This window comes from Scomber japonicus, chromosome 19 (assembly GCF_027409825.1).
Source record: "Scomber japonicus isolate fScoJap1 chromosome 19, fScoJap1.pri, whole genome shotgun sequence".
Classification (NCBI taxonomy): Eukaryota; Metazoa; Chordata; class Actinopteri; order Scombriformes; family Scombridae; genus Scomber; species Scomber japonicus.
Genome location: NC_070596.1, coordinates 8,959,543 through 8,979,474, shown reverse-complemented (window position 1 = coordinate 8,979,474; position 19,932 = coordinate 8,959,543). Strand labels below are relative to the sequence as shown.

Below are 19,932 nucleotides of genomic sequence, written 5' to 3'. Positions count from 1 at the left end.
GGATTTTCTTTGGCTCAACCACTTTATAGTTGACCATATCTTTAATGAGCAGATGAGTCATATTTATTAGCTACTCTCTAACCAAAGTACACCTGCCAAATGTCAAATTCAGCATTTGTGTTAGAAACGACACTGTGTGGAAAAAGCTGCTTTTGCTGACTTTTTCAAATGTTATTTTGGTCACTTTGACCATAATACATTCATTTGAGACCTATTGCGCTGTCACACCCAAACCCCATATCAACACAGGAAAACGTCATTTTATATTCTTTGTGGGTTTTTTTTTTTTTTTTTTTTTTTTTGGAATTGTCCCTTTAATCCTTTTGCGTGTGCAGCGCGCGCTTCCCGCCGTCAGAGGGCGCATGCTCATCTCCCACTTCCCAAACATTCCCTGTTCCTCACATTCTTGGGAGTATGGAGCCACTTCTTTAACAAAGTGAACGGCACGCGACCCCAAGTTTTTACCTTTTGCACGGGATAACCTGCAGTGTGAGCTCATTCGGTTTTGCTTGTGAAGCCTGGACGCTTTCTCCTCACGTTCGTGCAGCTTTGGCCGGGGTCGGTGGAGTCGGGACCGCTTAACATCTCTGTCCGTGAGGGGAAACGAGCGAGAGTGAGTGAGAGAGAGAGAGGACATGAACGGAAGGGAGACAGAAAACACAGAAAAGGACAGCTTTACGCACGCGGAGCGTCTGTTTGGGCGCGAAACAAAGTAAAGCTAACCGGATAATAAACACTAATTCGTTTTATTTTCTCCTTGGACATGTTTCCGCTGCCGGAGAGCGCTGTTTAGATTGTGTTGTGGGAAGAGGAGGATGGTCTCTGTGCTGTAGAAAGCCTGTGTTATCTCTTTCAGTTTTTTTTTCGGCTCTGGAAATCACTGGAAGTTCATCTGCTTGACGTTTTTATGAGGAGACGTTCAATGCAAATGCGGTAGGTGACTCCTGGCTTCGGTTCAACTACTAAACAACACTTGAAACACAGCTCTCTCTCTCTCTCTCTCTCTTTTTTCCTCCCACATTGTGTAGCGGACTGGCTGTGTTGTGTGTACTCTGAGCGCCGCTGAAATGTGAGACACTGGGGAAGTCGATACATGACAAACCGCTGCATCCAGCTGTTTCATTCGCCGCTATCGTAACCTTTCGCTGACACCGTTTGGATTGGATATGCCGAGCAAACTTTTTAAGAATGAAGAGAAGAAAATTCCCATAGCACGCCTCTGTTTTCTGGTTCCATCGCCGCTGTCTGCTCAAGTGGATCTGTGGGAAGGGTGTTATTATTTGAGTCTTTTTCAAAAGCTTCATCATTTCCATGTTGAGAAGACAGGAGAGCTGACATGCCTCTGGAACGGGGATACAGTGTGGTGACACATTGCGATTAATACAAAGTTGTGAAATTTGCCTAATAACCGAGCTGAGAGTGAATGATAAAGACATCCGGCGCTGGTAGGGAAGCGACCGTATAGTGCCTGCTGCTTGTGCGCCGTGAACAGCCGCTCTCAGCCCGCTGTGAAGCAGTTTCGTGGACTCCAGTTTGTTCGTCGGGTGGGAAACGCGCTCCGGAGCCGATATGGAGGAGTGGAGACAATGCGGGCGGTGGTTGATAGACTGCAAGGTCCTGCCCCCGAACCACCGGGTCGTGTGGCCCTCGGCGGCCGTCTTCGACTTGGCACAGGCCCTGCGAGACGGGGTGCTCTTGTGCCAGATGTTGCACAACCTCTCGCCGGGATCAGTGGACCTGAAGGAGATCAATTTCAGACCCCAGATGTCACAGGTGAGTCGGACCTAGGTGCAAACTTTCAAAACCAGCAGATGATGGGGTTTTTCATTCACACCTCCGGGCTGTATAGCTTGTGATGGTGCACATGCTTGTTTATATGCATTGCTCTGCTTCTCATTGGCACCTTGGGATTGCCAGGTGCAGCCACCAGACACTGAGGGGGTACCATGAATTTATCTGACTTTTTTTGTGTATGGCTGGAATGTCATTATACAGCATTTTCCCCTCTAGCAGTTTCACCAGTTGGTCCAGAGATTTTACCCACAAACCTTCCTGTCACAACAAGCCCACTTCTTATTCACAGCCCACACTGCAGAGCCACTATCACTACATCTGCTATAATACAGCAGTTTTACACAGGAAGGTGCTTTAAGATATGCAGGTTCCATTCAGTCTAGCATATAGGTGAGGGAGGGAATCATGTCCGTGCAACCCACCTGGAGCAAGGTGCTACCCCTGCACACAGGTAATGGTTCTCTATTAGCAGACCTGAAGGTGTTTGCTGGCCTCTGCATGAAACTATGTCAGATTTTCCTTTTATTGCAATATTGTTGCCTCAAATCACCACCTGGGCAAATATGATCATCTGCTGAACAAAGAGAAAGTGAAACATACATGATTCCTCAGTTTAAATAGTTTGCAACAGCTTCCCTTTACTTTTTATGAGCTTTTCGGAGTACCAGACGGGTGTGGCAGTTCATTACAGAGTTAAACAAATAACAACATAATATTTAAAAGGGTTCTGTAAGGTTTGTGGATGTAATGGAAGCTTTACTTCACACTCTCCCAGTCTTCTTGGTTAAGTTACCACCACATGTCTGGTGGTAGCAGTTTAAAACAAAACCGAGGGCTATTTTCTCCTAAACTTTACCCACGTCATGTAGCAGCGTAGAGCTAAAAATACAGACTGAAGTTTCCTCTTAAGTCCTTTTGTGAAGATACTTAAAGAGGAATAACTGTTTTGGTGTATAATTAAACATAAGTCGACATCATGGTGGTAGGGTTAGAGGTTAGAGGTTTGGACCGTAGATGTCACACGCCTCCATTTCTGTAAAGCTCCTTCTCTTCTGCAGTTGATTCGTTATTCCAAAGCCAATGTAAGGAAGTGTTGGGTGCCACAGGAAGTTTACACGACCACAGCAGTGAAGGAAAAGTGCTCTGTGGCAGACGTTTCTATTGACTTTTATTCGCCCCGAAGTCTGTTCTGAAATAACCACAGAACCTCCATTCTTGTATAGTGGGAAATCTGGGAATTGGCACGGTTGCCCGTTTTGCGAGAACGTGTCTCAGTTGGTCTTATTGTCATGGCCACGGAGGCTGAAACAGTTATCATAGCAGCGCAATTGCCCGCTTCCAGCACATTTGTCTGATATTCTTGGCACACCTTCTGTGACCCGTTTCTGTCATAATAATGTGTGAATGTGTGTGTGTGTGTGTTGCATCTGCCTGTCTGCCTTTCAGTCTATGTCTTACATTGGTTGGCTGCTGCTTTTTGAGTAAAGATTCCTTGCTTTTCTTCCAACAATACTAAATTCTTCTTGTTTCAGCTTCTCAAACATGATTTTTCTCCTATTGTGTAGTAGAAAATTCAATAAGGACTGTAACAAAGGATGATTTTCACTATTGATTAATCCACCAATTATTCAGTTAATTGTTTTGTCTATAAAAAAGTCAGATAACAGGGAAATAGATGTCTTGTTTGTCTGTCTAAAAGTCTAAACCCAAAGATATTTAGTTTATCAATATATATGACAAACAGCATTAAAATGACACCTTTCAGAAGACCAGCTAATTTGAGCTGTTTTTGCTTATAAAATGACTATCAGTTAGTTTTCTGTCAAACACTGACTCGGCTAATCTTTTCAGCTCTAGATTTAATATCTATGGGTTTTGGACAGTTTGGACATCCAAAACAAGCAAGTTGAAAACATTGTGTTTGTGCTCTGAGGACCCCCTTTTGTGACTTTCTGACATTTCACAGGCTTAATAGGAAACCCAGCTGATGGATTAATCATTGAGAATCATTGTAAGTCACAGGCATTGTCTCCGGTCGTTCTCTCTGTCCCTGGTAACCATCAGTAGCCTCCATTTATCAGCTCCCAGAAGCTACTGCTGACTTCCATGTTTACAAGGCAAGAGTGAGGTCTGGATGGCATCAGTTTTTGATCCACCCACTAATCCCCCTATTCCCAGTCCCAATATATGAATCTGTGGTAAGGGCGGGAGGGTGGGTGTCCTCGGTGACAAATTGGGTTAAACAAAATCCTGGCAGCAGAACAGTAGTATGTGATTTATGATAAGGGGGAAAAAGGTCAGAGCGCATGTGCTTTAACACTCAGACAAGTTGGAGTGAGTGGCTTAGCCAAATGAAGAGGAGGTGAAGCTGAACGATTACATTATTTGCTCTGGACGAAAAAAAAAAAAGATTCTCAGCGGCTCCACTTTCATGGTGATGAAACATTTCCGAAATGGAGTTTTGTCTCTTGAATATTCCCCCGCTGTTAAAACATGAAGTCGTAGCATCCTCGAATATGTTTGACTCAAGGAGCGGGTGTTAAAATAGCTTCTAATGCTTTGGTGACCTGCTAACTCTGTTCAGTTGCTGCTGTTAAATAGACCTTTATCACAACAACACTACTCTAAAGGTTGGCACTGATCCCAGTTTGTGCTCTAGTGTATTACCATTGTGTTTTAGTACATTCAGTAGAGCTGAAAGGGAAACCAACACTGAGGCTATCATGTCTTTTTACTGCAAGTCACCTCTGATTCAGGCATCCATAAAACAGCATGTGAACAATTTGCTGAATCTTGAATTGTTACACCACATGTTGAGCGCACCCACCAAATTATACCTTCATTCTCGTCATAGTTTTCCTACTATTAATGTTATGATTTGAGGTTTAAAGGCTTTACATTTACATTTAAGTAAATATTTTAAGCCTGTAAAGGGTTTTTTGATGAGTCATACCTATACTTGAAGATCCTTTCTGTGTAGAGTTTGCTTCTCCTCATTTAGCAGTCAAACCATAAATGGATGATTTGACTAGTGGATTAAAGGAGAAGTAAATGACTTGATAAAGGACAAAATGTTTAAGGCATTTGTCTGGGCTTTAAGAAGGGTAAATGTACCTGTAGGTGTGATGTGTATACATTAAGATGTTGCTGTCACGACCTCGAATAAAACCATATTGGCACCTGCTTGAACGGAGCTGACAAGTGACTAAATAACCTTTTCAGCAGAGTTAACTAACATTTATTCAGTGTGCATTGAAGTGGCTGAAAAGGGAAATACCCATTCATGCATTCGTTCAGTTCACAACTAGGAAGTTTATTGTGATATTCATGAAGTAAATTATAAAAACTAAGAACTGTAATAAGACAGTAAATCACATCTGGCATCTGACATAATTGAAGGGTCGTGGAGAACAAATATCGTGGGCAGGAGAGGAGATGAAGTCATTCTTGCATAGGAGCTGTCAAGAGGACCTTCTTTGTAGACGGTCTAATAAATCCCTCATTGTATTTAAAAAAAAAAAAAAAGTTTAATTTTTTTTTATTTTGAAAGGATAGCGAGGTGTTTTGCCTTTACCTCAAGGTTGTAAACAGATACTTAACGAGCACCGGTGTTTGGAAATGCTTCACAGCTCAAAGTACACAAATTGTGAATCCAGCGCCTCAGGCTGCGTCTGAAAGACAAGACTGAGCCGTGCTCTCTGAAGCCTTTTGTGTGTTCTTCCGTGTTTTCTCATACTTTTTTTTCCTGTTGGTGAGGTAGTTGTGAATGCCTTTGGGATGACTCAGGCGGATATGTATGTGTGCACTGCTGTGCTTTTGTTTCTCTGTGTGCTTATATGTGTGTGTGTGTGTGTGTGCTTATATGTGTGTGTGTGTGAACCTGCTAGTTACGTGTATGTTTGTGTGTGTGTGTGTGTGTGTGTGTGTGAGAGAGAGAGAGAGATGTTACAGTACCTGTGCTCAGACTGAATCACTGTTGGCTCAGCCAGGAGGAGTCTCTCCAGGAGCTTCTCGGTGCTCCGTGGGGCTCCACATCTCACACAGAGCCTGCCGCTTCCTCTTACAGTAATTGAGGTTCTTCCCTCTTTGTCTGGCTCCCACCAGAAATATTGGCTGATGCCAGCAAGTAACAGGAGCTGATTTTTATTGGATTTTTTCAAAATATTACTATTTATTCCTGGGCAATGGCAACATAGACATGAATAATCATGAAAACTGTGTTTTCAGATCACAACATCAAGAAAATCTTTATTATCTCTGAGAAGCAGTTTGTTGTACAGCCAGCAGTACCACACAACCACCAGACAGAAATAATACATACAAGAAAATACATATTGAGCGTTAAAATACAACATGCTATTATAATGCATTGTTTAAAAGGCCAATGGCAGCAACAAAAGCTTTCCTAAACCTATTGGTCCTGAATGTAAACAGACTGTATCTGCTGCCAGACGGGAGCAACTTACCCTCCCTGGACAGCAGGTGATTAGGATCAGGACTGACTGGACCTTCTTCAAGGTCCTAACCTGATACAAAAGAGTCATAATCATTAAAGATACTACATCCATGTATTAATGCCAAAACAAAAGAAAATAATTAAAGCTACAGGAACCGCTTGGTCACAATGGCACTGAAAACACTGTGACAAGATGACTAATACACAACCTGTCAACGCCTTGTTTTTCTGACTCACATATTAGCAAATAATTGCTACTACAGCACACACAATGCAACATTGGCATTAATTAGGAGTTGCATCCGTTGCCACTTGGCAAATTCAAGTTGGATATTCATTTAGCTTGTAGCGCTAACATTTCCTCTGACACTTAGTGCTGGGCAGGTAGCGCAGAGTGGCTTTATCAGAGATACTTGATGCTGCTCAAAACAGGGTTGATGAGACTTAATTATTTTGTTTACTGCTTTGCCAATATAGATTTCTGGTCCGTCATGCCAATAAAGATAATTTGAATTTGACTGAACCATACAGTTAAAGTAAAAAATGGAAATATGAAGCACAAAGAGGCTAAAATCTCTGTAGCGCACCAAAGTTTGCTGCTATTTCTGTTATTTTTCTATTTTCCCCCACTAAATGCAAACCTTTTCTCATTATTCACCTGATATAATGTTAACATCAAAAGTTAAATTCATGAAAGTTTAAATATCTTTATCCTCTTTTGATTTTCACTCAAATACAAAGGTGTTCTTGTTCAGTATCAGTATATATGGGCTTCATGGCTGACCATAAATTCTACTAGGCTAACAGCAATTCCCAGACTGCTGCATTAGGATGCCTGATGAAATCACAGTTCCGTATGGTCTCAGTCACAGTCACATAATCACAGTATACGCTTACTGTGTAGGTCATGCTTTTAACACTGAAAGCCCCGTCTTTAAAGAGCTCTGCGGGGCTGGAAATAAGATCAGAGAGAGTGTATGAGCCGGAAAACAACATAGTAAATGCCAGCCCACCTATTATTCTAAAATCTCTGTTTGTGACCAGTGTTGGGTGGAGGGGAGAAAGGGGGAGCGGCTACTGTAGACAGCCACCCACCCCTGTCTCCCTCAGGGGTAATTTAATCTCAGCGTTTGGTCTACGGTTGACCCCGCGACCCCAGCACCCGTCGGCCCGGATATAGGTAATACCGCTAATGGAGCTCGTTAGGGTCCACGTCCTGGGTTGCACAGCTGGGACGGCGCCACTGGGAGCTAATGGGATTGACAAGAAGGGAATGGGCCTAGGCCAGAGTTTTCTAACCTTTCTGTGTGAGGTAATCCTCCTCCTGAGGTCATAAAAATCTCCTTACCTGTAACTTTTTTCTATCCGTGTGCCTTGTGGGCCTTGTCTAACATACCTGACTTATGTGTCATATATTGAGGTGATGGAAATTGCTTTTGTGTTGAATTACAGCCGCTATGACTTTCACTTTCACAGTGGACTATGAAAAGGCTGTTGGCTGTATTTAAATATTTATATCTCCCAAACTGAAGGCAAGTTATAAAATCCTGTGTTAATTTAGTCTAACTCAGCTTTTATTGACAATTCAGGCCATATTATCATCATTTTTACTATGTTTTTCAAGATTGACCTAATCTTACTGTTGTAGATGTCCAGTAAATTATTTAGAACACCTTGCTCTTGATTAGGAACTAACCTGCTGTACTGAGATTACTTTGTGTTTTCAGTTTACCTCCAAATATGTTTTTTAGATAACAGAACTGGCTGACTGTTGGCAATTTGTGTGGTCATCTGACCTTCCGTTCTAGTAATGTTTCCCTGTCCACAGATAATCAAAAATGAACCTGTTGAGCATAATATTAACCATAAGCAATGTTAAAATATAATAGCAGTGGAAAACAGAGGGATTGGCAGCACATTGATCCCTACCTTAAGTCAATTATTATTATTTCCTTCCTCATACCTATCTTCACACAGAGGCAAGATTGCATATAGGCGAGCAAAGAGCAGTGTTCCAGTAACAAGCATGAGTTCAATGTCCTGTTCAAGGTCACTTCATTAAGGCGGATGCCTTACAGTAGGGAGGTTGAACTTTGTCAAGTTGAAGGACAGTCTTGGTATCCACTTGGCCTAAAAATAAATATTTCCTTGGAACCAGAAGTAACAGCTTATAAAAACAACAGGCAAGGGTTTGGACGCCTCTGTCCAGCTTCTCCTGTTTAATTTATGCCAAATAAGAGTTTATCCTCTTCAAATGAATTGTTGCCATGTGTCAGCTTTAATAATAGAACATTTGAATATCCTTATTCCATGTTAGAAGGAATGCCCGGATCCGGTCTGTAGAACGTTGTTATAACAGCCAAGAGGTGTTGAAACCACGGTAGTTATTGCTTGCTTAAGCATTTGGTTACATCATGTGGATAGATGGTGTGGGTAGTGTATTTTCATTCTACTATTACTTCTCTAAAAATATGATTTACAATTACCACACAATGTAAACACTTAAATAATGATGTGACTTCCTCTTTTTTTTAAATAAATATATAAAACTCATCTCCTAAACCCCTTGTGTATACCATAATAATATTCTAGTGTCGGTATCTAGGTGTAAACATTAGTCAGTCTTAAAATTGTTAACAAATGTACTTTTAGAAAATATATATATATGATACAATATGTTGACCTGAAACTATTACTGTGTGTTGTATTTGTGTGTAATCAGACAGCAGTTGTTGGAAAAGGTTTTTTCTAAGACCAACAACAGCTCCTGAAGCCCTTCGCAGAGATTCCTGTTCGACTCATACATCAAATGAATAAGAAGAGAAGATGAGATATGCGCTTGCACAGAGGTACTTTCCAAAAACGAGTTAATGGACTGGACCACAGATGAAAGTTCAGTCTGTAATTTAACATTCCATCCTACTTACTTCCTGGTTCCTGAAGTAAAACACAAACACAAAGAACCAGCAATGCAATATACAAATTAAACCATTATTTCCCACTGACTCTAAGGAAGTGGTTCAGTATTATTCTAAATACAGCAGCACTTAAGATTTCAGCTTTTCTCCGCATTCATTCATGCGTTGAAATCTCACAATCTGCCATCGGCTATCATAAAATAAATAAATATGAGGCTGTAAAAGCTTACAGCTCATGGTGTTATAGGACATGCTTAAGTAGGAAAACAGATAAGTACTTGTTTAACCCAGCAGTTGAATCACATGGTAGAAACGAATGGTCGATATTAATTAAGTGCAAATGAGCGGCGTCTACAGCACATGCACCGTTACACAGCGATACCACAGGCCTTTCTGCTTGTGCAGTGGGATAAAGAAACAGGAAGTGAATTTGGAATTCAAAAATGCCACCCATCCATCTTTTTTACATTTTTTTTTTTTTTTAATGTCTGACCTGCTCATACAGTAAATGCCTGTCACATCTGGATATACTGCGAGTAACACAAGCCACAGCCACCACAAGATGAGCCACCGATGCATATTTTAAGCACAATGCAAACACTTAAAGATCCCCTCCGAGATTACATTTAAATATTTAAAGTAAAACATGTAAATGTAGGTTTAAGCTTGGGTTAATAATCAGTTAATACAATAAATTATTTAATAATCATTGAATAGTAATGAGTAATACCTATGTAGAATATACTGTGATTCTTCCAGTTTAGTTGCTCTATTGATTCCTATTTAAAAGCTCTTTCATAGATTGACAGCTTAACTCTTAGCCAAACCACATGAGTCTAAATTGCCTGCTTGCTAATGCAAACAACGGGCTCGTGGCTACCATCATTTGAACACCGGCCGTTTGTACCATTATGTGACAATTCGAGCAGAAAGGCTACTTGGAGGCCCGTGCATTTTCACTCCGACGTTACCGCTTACTGATGAGTTTTGCATTATTCAGCCTTTTAAAAGTCAGACCAGCTTCGGTAGCAGCAATCATAATAGTTTAAAACACAACCTACAGGAGCCCAGGCAAATTGTTTCTGCTCCACGGTGCGCATTCTTAAACTGTTACATCGCAGCGCGCATTATGCTCCAGCATCTCATCTGCTTCTTCATGTATTTTACAGTGGCTACATCATGACTCAGCCAGTCTTTAACCCCCTAAAAAAAATAAAGAAGAGCCATGTGTTTCGTCATGTGCGGGCGCTCCTCCACCTAAAGCCTGCGGAACATTTCATCTGCCTCTTCCATTCCTCCTCTTCTCCCGCATTCCTCGGGGAACGCTGCTCCTCTGTAATGCGAGTGCAGTGTTTAGGCGGGGAACTCCAAGTTGACCTAATCTTTCAGGCTGAGAGGAGAGACTTGAAGTGATGTCATAGAAAGGCAGCCTTAGAGTGCCCATGCAAAGTCAAGTGGAAAAAAAAGGACTAGTCACCCCAAATTCTTGTATATGTGAAAAAAACACCTAAAGGAGCCTGGTGTTTATTTTATTAGTACCCTCTCACAATTATATCACCTAGTTAACCTCTGAGGACACATTACGCTTTGAGGAAACTGATCCGCCGTGACAACATGCCGCCAGTTTTGCCATTCCGCCAGAGACGGACAAAGAAATCACGGAGCCTTATGGATACCGTCTGATTTCTAAAGAGGCTCCATCTGCATAGCGGTTGTTGGGGGGTGATTAGCATGGGCGTGTGGTGGAATGGAGCCTTGGAATCTTTCTCTGAAGCCAGCCATGCTCTGCTGGGCGCCATCACTCCACAGAGAGAAGAGGAGGGCCACACTCTTGTCTCTATAGCAGCTAGCCAGATGGTTGAATCTCTCCCCAGCAGGTCTTCTCGAAACCACACAAAAGAAGATCTTTTTTTTTTCTCCTCCTTCTCTTTTTTAATTGAATTTGAGTCTTGATTTGTTAATTAAGTGGCCGGTTTTCCTTTCCAGGCCGCCACTTGCATCCGTCTTCATCCACGACTGTCAGTGATGACACTCGGGCCTGTTACATGTGGAGCTTTTTGTCAGAACGGTACTGTTGCTGGGAGTCTAATTTGGGTTGTTGTGGTAGTAGACTGATTGTGGCTGTTTCCTGCGGTCGGGAACAGATTAGGATCTGGATTGTGCTCCGGGGAGAGGCACAGCAGTTCCCATCCACCCCTCCTCCACACCCCCTGCAGACACCGCCAACCTCTGTACACACACACACACAAACACACACACTCTAATACATTAGCAGCCTCTTTCTGGGGGAAAGATAAACAGCTTCATATTTTCTCTATCTCTTTGCTAAAGAAAACAGATAATATGCACCCCTGTGTTACGCTCTGGTTCTGGCTGGTGGCAGCTAAGTACAGGAGGAGTGTTTATATGTCGCACCAAGGATGGATTTTTCAGGCCTCGGACACACAAAAAATCGCCACAAGAAGCGCCGATATCCCATTACCGATGTGTATTGATCATATCACATAATTGGCTGCGGAATAGGAAGGGCACAAAGGTAGGGTTACAACTTCAGACTCGATCCCGTAAAAAAAAAGGCCAGCGCTTATTGATCTTCTCCACGGCTCAGTCTCTTGTTAATCATGCAAACAAAGCGGAGCAGTGTGTCGCAGGTTATAGAGGGCGGAAGAGATCATTTCCTCATGCCCCACCTTTTAGATCAGGCTAGGCTGCTTTGCAATTTGTAATTTAAATCCTCCTCAATTATAGTTTGGTGTATTGTTACCGTATCTGTTAGAACTGTTACTGTCATGAAATGATTTGCCGTATATACAGTACAGGGTTGTACTTCGTTAATCTGTGAGTCAATCCGTTTTGTTTTTAAATTAATTATTTAAAATAAAATCTTAGTATTTCTTCTTTAGTCTGATCAGCAAGTAAAACAGCTCCAAGTATGTCTTACATAATATAGAAAGAAAGAAAAGGAAGCTAATCTCAGTGTTTCTGAAACTGTAAGTAGCAGGTGTTTGCAGTTTCTTTCTGGCAGTTAACAAATCAAAATCAGAATCAATCAGTTTTCTATTAATAGACCAATCAGTTTCTCCTTTCAAGGCTAATGAACTGTATGAACTTTTGTTGTTGGACTGAAACTGGTCTCCCACACATGAAATTAATCAGATGGCTGATCATAGGATTAGAGGAAAAGTCCAATCACATGTGGTATATGACTTATTAAAAAATACCCGGCCACCAGCTACCGGCCGGGTGTCTTGCTCGAGGACACTCTGGCAGGGCAAAAGCTTGTAAAGCAGGGACGACCCAAGCTCTACAGCTGGACCGTCAGTCCTTAACAGACATTCATTTGTATTCTACTGCTTTCAAACCAGCCTTCAGAGCCCCTTTTTAAAATTCAACATTGCAAGTTTTTTCCATTATTGTTTCGGTGAAATAAGCCGCCATCTTGCATACTAATGACATTGTAATTGTCACCATTAACAAAAGCCAGTAAAAACCTACTTCTCAAGCTTTAATCTGCTTTGGAAGTTATCTCGCTGAATTGTCAGAGTAATTTAAGGAATCCTTTCTGGCGGAAGGGAAAGAAAAGCTTTAGGGAGGGAAGGTGTAAAAGATATCAGAACAATACATAGCACTGTGGGTGTATATGTATAATAAGACTATGTAGGATGTTGCAGCACTAAACTGTATATGTGTAGTTGTGTTTATATTTAGTCTACTGTCTTACAGCACTGTGTGAGGGCCCATCGTTTTTCATCATGCAGTCTGTGCGTCACTCTTACATTGTGCAACTGTCTTTTACTGCAACCTTGCATTTTCTTTTCTTTTCATTTTGTACTTTGAAAAAAAAAATCACTCATGGAATTGAAATATTTAACAGTTTTTTTGCTATTGTGGAACTGTAGTGTGTCCTCTATTGTTATTTCATGCCTTATGTAAATAGTTGATCATAGCCTTTCTATCCATCTCACTCAGTATCCTTGTTCAACCTTTTAGTGTTGGCCTATGTCCATCACTTCAGACATATGATTTAGTAGTGTTTTTCCTTGTTTGTGAAAGAATCGACTATCTCCATGGTTTCCTGTAACACACACACACACACACGCGCGCACACACACACACACACACACATAGTAGTCATCTCTTGTCTTTGATTGATGATATTTCTATAAAACCAATTTCTCATAAGTGCCAGCCACAGGAAGGCAGGTGAGTTTTGTCAATCCCATTTACCATTGGAAAAAGGTGAAGAAAGAAAAAAAAAAAAGGTTGAGTCTGCCACCAGTTTGGCGTTAGCATAATGAAAGCAACAGACTGTGAAGGGAGAGAGAGAGAAGCCAAACAATTTCGAAATTAACGGTGAAAGCTAGCAGGGGGAGACAATTAAAAGAAGAGAAAGAAACACACAGAAGGTGGAGAATCTGATTGAGAGGAAGCTTTTAGCTGCTTTCTCCTGTGAAATTGAGCATGTCCCTCACACCAACGTACACCACTCATCTGGTTTCCTCCACAACTCCTCACCCTCCATTAGCAGACACGGATTCGCCTTAACTACACAAGACCGTGAACAACAAGCAGGATTTACTGGCACCGCGGTGGTCTCTGTCAAACCTGTCCACAATCCTGTACAAACAGGAGGAGAAAGTAGACGCCTGTTTATACTTTCTTTACTCTAATTCTTAAGTCTTCTATTATTTATCACCATTTATCCCAGCTGGAGATAATGGGCCTGATTTTTTTTCAGTTTGATTGGATTAAATGAACTTTAATCAGGTTTTTAGCTGCAGTAAATAAATAATATACTTATTAATAGCTGATTTCCTCCTTTGGAAATCGCTTACCCAGTAGCTAAATTATCTTAAATCAGATTATTACGTATGGTGAATACTTAATAGACCTTTTAATACATCGATTTCCTTCTTCCTTTTGGAAATAATCCCCCCTAAATGTACTTTGATCAGGTTTTACATCATTGTCAATTATTAATACACTAGTTACTTCTCCGGGAATCATTCACAAATGACTCTGAAATGAACTTTGATCAGGTATTCAGTAACGGCCTATTAAATTATGTCATTTTACCTTTTGGTAATCAAAGCACAGACTTCAAAGAAGCATGCATTCACAATGACGGGGTCTGATTCAATTTTGTGCCTGTTTATCCAAGTTTTCCCTTTCCTTTTTTTTGAGGACATTGACGGCTTCCCACTTCCTGCTTAGCATGAGCACTCGGTGGGTTAGTGTGTGAGAGAGAGAGAGAGTTGTGTAATCCCCCTCCCCTCCCTTCCCCTGCATTTAGCCAGACAACAAGAAACATCTGGACGGAGAACAGAGAGTTCAGAACGCACCCATCCCCACCTTGGATGAGTCCAACAATGCTTGGCTCAAGACCGTGCACTCGGAGTCTGGACGCCCCGCTGTTACCCCACCAAACCCCATGTGCAAGTGTTGCATTCTTATCACAACTGCTGATTTCTGAGAAGAATGTGTGGGTGTATTCTGTTGTCGAGCGCTCGCCGTGTTGTGCAAAGTGTGTAATTTTCTTTCTCTGAGTGGGGTAAAAGGTGTTATTTTGCTCTCTGCGTTTCCATCATGGTGGCCTGGAACTATTTTTCCAGAGAGTTTTTTTTTTAAGTATCTTCAGTTTGTCTATGTGTAAGTGTGTTTTCTCACTAATTTTCGCATCTCAAGTGATGCTTCAATTGTAGTCCCCCCCCCCCACCACCACATAAAAGGAACTCGCCCAGACCTCATCTTCTGCTGTGCTCATATTTTAAGACCACACGCATTACATTTCGGAAAGACATCTCTCCCGTGCTTATGTCACACAGGGTTTTTCTACATCATTGATCCCACGTGAGTCTGGAGAGCAGGTGCCGCAACCCAAATTAGAATAAAGCGGGCTAACTTCTGCTTTTTTTTTTTTTTACACGACTTTTAGATTTGCCTTTTCATTCAACTGTGTCTGTGTCAGTTTCCATTACTTCCTGCTCATGTTTGTGCAGCGCGGTTGGCACAAGCCAGCCCATCTGCCACATCGAGACACAGCGGTTTTTATGCGGGCTGTACCATTCCCCTCCCAAAGTCATGCAAATGATTTAGCATTTCTGCTCTGTTGGAAGAATCTGCTAGTGAATCAGTTGGCAAAACAACACAAAAGAAACTCTTGGCCGCTTGATATGCAGCGTACGTGCCTTTTGTTGAAACTATTTATGCTTGGCTGAAGATGGTTTGGTCAAAGAAGACACCCCACTCTGTGTTATTTTGATGTTTGAAGACAAAAGGAGAGGGCGATGTGTTTGCTGTTTAGAATGAGTCTACATGTACATAAAACAATCTAGGTAATTGCTTCAATTCAAGTTCAATGTTTCAGAAAGGCAACTAATGTTAACAACTAGCTCAGTAGTTGTTAAATGACAGACAGTTAAACCTTAATACATTGTTTTATTATTGCAAACGCCTCCAGCTTTCAGGGCTGTGAAGCATAAGCAGAGGTATTCACATTAATATTAACCTTAAGCAGCACTTGTGCAGAGCTGACAGGTTAAAACAACATAGCTGGGTATAAACCACACTGTGTTTAATACAAAGTACACATATTGTTGAATGCGTAGAAGATAATTACAGTTTAAGGCACAATTATATAAAACAGATCAGCATAGGATACAACGAGGATAATCATATACTCAAAGATTTTTCCAAGTACAAGTTTGATCATCATTGTCAGACAGTGTTGTAGCTTAACCTCTATTGTATTTTTTCAGCGTGCATATATTCACTCACTGAAAACTGGCTTCTCTAACAAGTCAAATGTATGATATCTACTGCACTGTTGACCACCTTCCTTGCTAAGACTGTAGCCTTTGGTATAAAGTACTGTATACTGAAGCGTGTGACCGTTTCGGGCTGAGCGTTTCGAGCGTGTGTCCAGTTTGACCTGCTCGTCTTTTCCCCCGGCGGCACTCTTTCATTTCACTCATCCTCACCTTGTTTTTTTTTTCCCCAATATGACTTGACCTTGACGGAGGAGTGCAGGGGGAGTGTGGGGATCGCTATTTTTTCCCCTCCCCTGACCACCACCCTTAGATGGGCTGCTGTGATGATGAACTGCAGGAGCTGGTGACATTCATCTTTCCCACAACACCTCTCCTCTCCTCTCTCCTCTCTTCTTCTCCTTTCTCTTGGTCCTCTTTGTTCCAGTTTAGATGGAGGAGGAAATGAAAGCCTTGCAGTTGGGAAAATAATGAAACTCATCAAATACACATCCTGAATTACATTGAAAGACACTGAAAGATGTTAAGGTACTTCCAAGAAAAAACAACTATTATGACACTGCAGGATCGTATTCTTGAGGTTCATATCTTCCTCTGCCAACATATTCCCCTCCAAGCAGGACAGTAGAGCTTGATAGCATATTATGGCGTGCCCCATTAGAGGTTTGCTCTCAGTTAATCCACACATTGTATTGGTTTGGAAGCTAGTGCATAGACATATTGCATCTCGTAGGTATTTAATTGTCTTTAAATGTCAACCAGAGTGATGATACTATTGGGAGATCATTACAGGCCTTGCAGGCTTAAATGAGCTTACTTCTAACCAGACAGCTGAGCGGCGCTGACGGTTGACTGTTTGAATGGCAGAACTCAATTATTTTCTCCTGCTGGAATTTAATTTGTGTAATCATGGAAGCAACCTTTCAGAAATCCAGCATATCATTGAACGCTGCTTTGATTGATAACTGCAAATATGCTTTGGGCTCTAGCACACATCAAACGATGCGTCAGTCATGATCCTGTGTTATTCGTGTGAAACAAAATAGTTGACTGGCACTAATCACAGCTGACATGTTATTTCCTTTCGGATATTGTCAAGGAATTGCAAAGACTAACATGCATGTAGTTCTTTATTAATAATGATAAGGTCAATTAGTTGATTATTATTTCATTACAGCAGCTTGGTACACCAGAGTGTCTCAATGCTCCAGTGCTTCTTAATCTAATTTACGTAAGTGTCTGTTAATTTACATGTCTCGACCAGTTAGCCATGTAAATAATGATATTATCAACATACTGGAAATCCTGTTATATGTGCTCTTTTAACAGCCTTGGGTGGTTGTCTCCTCCCCTTAAATGGTGCTTTGTGCTACATTATAGATTTTCATTTTAACAGCTTGCTGCTCACAGGTTGGAAACTGGCAAGAAAAATTGGGCTAGTGATGCTGGAGATGCCCTGGGCAAAACCTTAGTATGTAAGAATGTGTTTTTAGATAGAGAGAACCTCAGCTTCTTCAGTTGCTTGGTAGACATAAACTGTTTACAGGTGTCTATACACAGATGGTAGAATTCGTTATATTTAGTTTACTTAAAGAAATTCTTGAGTGAAATCAGCAGTTTGCACTTTGGCCGGTATAACTTTTATTTACCAGAAGCATTTTCTGAGGTGTGCTTTCCATAAAAGGACCTTGTCCACTGTAAACCACCATGAACTTCCTGTTCTGGAAAACACTAGAAAAGGATGTGTTGAATATAAATTTGGAGTAGAAGTCGGTTTGATCTTCTCCTTTTCTTAAAGAATCACCATATGTTTCAAAGCAAAGCAGTTAAAAAAAAAAAAACAGCAGAAATCTACCTACAGCAGCAGGTTCCTTAGCACAGCTGCATGCTCAGAGGTATTTGTGTATGTGTGCGACATTGTACATGTGTTGCTGAATTCCCCTAAGGAGGTTTGATTGAGGGTGAAGGTGTGGCTGTCAGCTCACATCTTCAAGCTCACCGCAGGATCTTTAGGTGGGGGGTGAAGGGTTTTGAGGGCAACAAAGGGAACTTCCTCATCCAAGAACTTCATAGGACCAGACAGCTAAATGTTAGAGGCCTCCGGCTCATTGCGCTCCTGCTGACACTCCTGTCGTCTGTGCTTCCTCCTCCATTAATTAGAAGAAGCCTGGTAGAGGCCAGTAGAGGAAAGTCTACTGAAATATTTAACTTGAGTACATGTGCATTACCTCTGGTTATGGGCATCTGAGAGAATTTTTAAAGATTTACAAATGTCCCCAAATGTATATTTCTAAAAATCTGAGAGCACTGTAGAATATTTAGTGTATCTTGTATCTGGAAAAGATAAGTTAGTGTATTAGATCATAACATACTTAAAAGTTTCTGTTTACACTGAATCTTGTATTTATTTAGTGCTCTCATATTAATTAACTGTCCTTCCTTGATCTAAATGTCAGTATCATCGGCCATTAGAAACCACAAAGCTTTCAACTAAGTATCTTTTAATATTTTGCAGCAATAAAAGAAACAACTCTGTAGAAGCTCTTCATAGCTTTGTCTTTTTTTTCCTGATGTACTGTTATCAAAGATTTTATACAACAGAAATGAAACAAATATCTGTCCCATTTTGCACATAATGCAGACACTGAGGATAAACCACACCGAGAGAAGTGTGGGAACACAAATGCTTTAAGGCCTCTGTAACCTTGAAGTGCTTATTCCTAATTAAAACTGAGTCCGCCAGACTCTGGGAACAAACAGTATCCTGCTCAGAAGTCGGCCTGCAGAAGCACAATCAAAGCCGAGGAATAAAACAAGACATTTCCATTTTCTCATCCACTTAATGACAGGTTTCTAACGCCTCGGGACAAAACCAGAGCGCAGTAATGAGAAAAACAATAGGATGGCTTGCTAGACAACAAAATGCGACGGGGACTCAGTATTCTCCGCCATCTGTTTGATACCAACTTTAACGATGCACTTGATTAATTGGCTATTTTGTTCTAACTTCGTTTTCAATACCTTTTTATAGCAATCCCCTCAAGGCAGCTTAAAACGTTTAACTTCTTTCTTTTTTTTTTTTTGGGATAGCTCTAATATCGTATTTTTCAACACGTGTCCACCCAAAACAGTTGATGGAGCTGGAATGAACCAGAAAGTTGTCTGCTGCATGACTTTACTTTTCACCACAGCATCTGCCCCTTGAATTATTTAGCTGCCTGAGATCATTAGGTCTTTTCCTGGTTTGCACAGCAGCAATCACAACCGTCATTACTGTAGCATGAGACGTGCTTGTTCTTGGATGCTGTGCAGTGTTGAAAGAAGCTAATTTTGAGGATGGCCTAGATTATAGCACAAATCCTGGTTTTCTGGAGCATAGTGAAAGAAGTCACTGTCAATAAAGTCACAGTGTTAATTGAGTATGATTAATGATTATGTCACAGCTGGCAGGTGTATGTCAGTATTGTATAAAATGACACCTTCAGTAAATATCTAGCTGTAAATCGTGAGTCAAAGTGGCTTCAAATAGACTTTTAACTTTCTAGGACACACAGAAGAATGTTGAGAGTTTATTATGAATTTTGCTGTATGTGGAGATTGGGTGCTGATGTCAGCAAAAAAAAAAAAAAAAAAAAAAAAACTTTCACTCTGTCTAGACCACCCAAAGCTTTGAAAGAGCCGCACAGTGCGACTGACCACGTAGGACAGCCGAGGTGTTTACATCTTGTCAGAAAACCTCAACTCATAGGTGGGATGAGGAGCTTCCTGTCAGACAGAAATGGAATTATAAACCAAAGTTGTCACAGGGAATGCATCTTGAAGGATTAAAAAAAAAAAGAGAGCGAGAGAAAAAAACAAGAGTAGACATGGTTTGTGCATTTGCTAAATTTAACCGGCAAGTTAAGAGTGACAGCACAGCTACTACTTCAGCATCTGCACATAATGGTTATTGATCTATTACTGTCTGGCACTTCATGATTAATGTTGAGTTGAGGGT

At 41.1% G+C, this 19,932-nt stretch overlaps 1 protein-coding gene across 1 annotated transcript in view; it reads left to right on the top strand.

Moving 5' to 3' along the window:
- Positions 1 to 631: 631 nt before the first annotated feature.
- Positions 632 to 19,932, top strand: part of vav2 (vav 2 guanine nucleotide exchange factor) — a 184,103-nt gene continuing 164,802 nt past the window's right edge. The window contains exon 1 of the mRNA XM_053339379.1: positions 632 to 1,773. Within this exon, the coding sequence (XP_053195354.1) occupies positions 1,570 to 1,773 (204 nt within the window). The 5' untranslated portion in view covers positions 632 to 1,569. The remainder of the gene's footprint in view (positions 1,774 to 19,932) is intronic.